General features: G+C 50.0%; 1 protein-coding gene across 1 annotated transcript in view; it reads left to right on the forward strand.

The window, feature by feature from the left end:
- The first annotated feature begins 1,663 nt into the window (after positions 1-1,663).
- Positions 1,664-3,256, forward strand: part of MOK (MOK protein kinase) — a 44,348-nt gene continuing 42,755 nt past the window's right edge. The window contains exons 1-2 of the mRNA XM_007953129.2: positions 1,664-1,712; positions 1,832-1,946. Of these exons, the coding sequence (XP_007951320.2) occupies positions 1,664-1,712; positions 1,832-1,946 (164 nt within the window). The remainder of the gene's footprint in view (positions 1,713-1,831; positions 1,947-3,256) is intronic.

Raw genomic sequence — 3,256 nt, forward strand, 5'->3', positions numbered from 1 at the left:
CCTTTTCCTGCTGACTGAATTTGGGGCCCAAGGCTGAAGAAGGGCCTCTACTTCAGACTTCCTTCTCTAGCAATACAGCTGACATTCCACAGGTGTCGGACCGTTTGCCTGCCGTCAGTCCCAGGTGCTGTTGGCCATGCTCAGGTTCTTTTTAGACGTGGCTCAGGCCCGACCTTCTTTCCTTCAGGCCTTGCTCTTGTGTTTGTGTTTCGGTTGGACGGCGCTTCCTTGAGGCTTTGAAACAAATGACTGTGGGGAGGGTGCAGCCTCCATGGTGTCTTTGCTGCCAGTCTGTCATTTGTCTCACACGCTGTTCTCTGTGGAGGTCTGTCCTTCTCTAAAAGGAGCTCTGGTGACACTGTGGTTAAAACATTGGGCTGCTACCAAAAAAAGGTTGGTGGTTCAAACCCACCAGCCACTCTGCAGGAGAAAGATGAGGCAGTCTGCATCCGTAAAGATTTATAGCCTTGGAAACCCTATGGGGCAGTTCTACTTTGTCCTAAAGGGTCACTATGAGTCAGAGTTGACTTGATGGCAGTGGGTTTGGTTTTATCCTTTTCTAAGGAGCCCTGGTGGTACAGAGGTTAAGTTCTTGGCTGCTAACCCTCGAAAGGTCAATGGTTTGAACCCACCAGTGACTCTGCAGGAGAAAAACCCTGGCAATCTGTTCCCATAGAGATTTCAGCCTAGGAGACCCAATGGGTTCCAGCGTGGCTATGAGTTGGAATTGACTCTATGGCACACAACAAAATCCTTCCATTATTTGGGTCCCACAAGCTTCCCCAACCTGGTGAGATGTTTACATCCTCGACTTTCTCATTCATTCCCATTTCTGCTTGAAAAGCAGTGATTCTCGCTTGATCATCTTTTTTCTTGCCACGTCTTGCTAAAGGCAATCAGTTGTAATCAACGCACGCCATCTTTCAGTTGTTGTTAACACCAGCTCCGTCTTCAGGATGCTCGTTTCTGTATCATTCCAAATTTGGTCAGAAGAACAGAAGCCACTCCGGGTGTGTCAAACAGGAAGGGGTTTGACAGGGAACCAGAGGCTTACAAAACTGTCCTCAGGCCAGAGCCAGGGAAAGCTACCGACAGCTTCCAGAAAATGAGGCAGCAGGAGAATTCCAGGAACGGCCATCTGTAGCCCCAGCGGGTGACTTTCCGAGGCACCACGTGCCAAGCGCTTGCAGCCCTGGCCCCTCTGTGCCCTTCTCGTTGCCCAGGCTGGTGGGGCGGCTCAGCCGCTCACTGCGTGCTGGCACCCTGGGCAACGTGGTGCCCGGGCTTTCTGCCTCTGGTGTCCGAGGAAGCCCATCAACTGGGTCGAGATGGGACTTTGCTGTCAACACACGGCCAGCACTTCAGCTTCTCCTAAAATGAGAGGAACACTGATTTAGGGAAAAACAGGAGAAATTATCCTCAACGTACAGATCGTCCCCGACCTACGACAGGGTTCTGTTCCCACAACTCTGTCATAAGACGGTTCTGACGTTAAGTTGGATGCCTCTTTTTTTTTCCTTTAATTTTTCATTATTATTGCCTTTTATTTTCAGTGTCTTTATAAATCGGATCTTTGACTGCTTGTGAGTGAACATCTGAGAATGGTAGCATCAGTAGATTATGCAGTGCAACCCTGTCCATAGTACATAATATTAACGGTGAGATGTACAAACACCAGATGGTCCTGAGTGCAGCTGTAACTCAGATACGCTGTAAGTCAAGGACCACTGTGTTGCTGTTCAGTGATCTCACGGAGAAGTCTGTCTTCCGAAAGTGAGTACCACATCTGTGCATAAATACCATTTACTTACGTGATTATTTTTGTTTTTAGACTACAAAACAATTGGGAAAATAGGAGAGGGGACGTTTTCTGAAGTCATGAAGACACAGAGCCTGCGAGATGGAAATTACTATGCGTGTAAACAGATGAAGCAGCGCTTCGGAAGGTAGGCACCCAGCCGGCGGCAGACCGGGCAGGCGCCTTGGCATCGGGGCTCAGGCCATTCTCAGCGGGAAGGTGGGCTGTTCACCAATAACAAGACGCAGTCGGACTGCTTTGGGCCGTGAGGACGGGGGGCTGAGGTTGTGCTTACCATACTGGAGTTTAGTCCTGTCTGGGCTTACTGTAATAGCAATCATTCATGGTCACACAAAATGTAGATTGGGAAAGTAGGGTTCACTTTGAACAGTCTCTGTGTCCCTAAGAGCTGTGCATGTTGGGTTTTTATAAATGAGACTTTGGTCTAAATGTATTCTAGGTCTTTGCGATCGAAAGGAATCCTACTGGGAAGCAATTAATACAGTAATGTACTGAAAAACAATTTCCGAGCAGGAATGGAGAATTCAATTCTCTGGGCGTGATGAGCTGCAGGTCTCGGAGAGGACTCTGGCCCCTGCCCACGCCCTGGGGGCTGTGGGGACTGTTTCCTTCAGAGCAGTCTCTTACAGTCCGGGTCCTGATGAGCCCAGGAGCTGCTGGCTGGGACTGGGGAACTCCATCAGAGTAAGGAAGCCCTTAAACTTTTCAATCAAGAGCACAAAGCCCAGCTTTTTTTTAAAAAAACATCAAAGTAATTGATACCGCTCATTATCCAATGCCAAGTTTTTTTTACAACTATGGTAATTCCTCCATATTAACGTGGAGCCAGTGTTCTGGGGTGTAAATCCTGATTTCAAATTCTCAGAAAACAAGCAGAGACAAGCTCATCACGTGAAAGTGGCGGGAACAGCAAAGCCCCTGGTCTCCTGCTCGTGATGTCCCCTGGGGCGGGGTGGATGTTCTGAGGAGGCCTGGAGGGACTGAGGCTCAGAGACGTGAACTAAGTTGACTAATGTCAACGTCAGTGGGTGGCAGAGCCAGATTTGAATCTCGATTTCACCGAGACACAATCCCTGTGCGTGCCCACCCCAAGTCTGCAGCGCTCACGACGCTGCCGTGCCTTGGTTTGGCTCTGTGCCTTCTTCCTCTCTGTGTTTTGTTCCTCTTCATCTTTTCCTCCTGCTCCACCCTTACCTTTAAGTACTCGGAGCAGAATTCTACAGCCAGTGTACCGATGAGCCCGTATCTAACGGGTAGCCACCTCCGAGGCCCAAATCACCCATAAGGACCTGGCGCAGCGGAGGACAATGCATCTGCCGCTCAGGAGGGGCCCAGAATCCTGGCCAGGCTCCCGCTGAGTCGGGTCAGGGAAGATGCACTTAGAGCCGGGGGCCCTGCTAGCTGTTGTGGTGGGGAGGACGTCAAGGACACAGAAGA

The sequence above is a fragment of the Orycteropus afer genome, unplaced genomic scaffold (genome assembly GCF_000298275.1).
Source record: "Orycteropus afer afer isolate SDZICR_OR568_19922 unplaced genomic scaffold, OryAfe1.0 scaffold00371, whole genome shotgun sequence".
Classification (NCBI taxonomy): Eukaryota; Metazoa; Chordata; class Mammalia; order Tubulidentata; family Orycteropodidae; genus Orycteropus; species Orycteropus afer.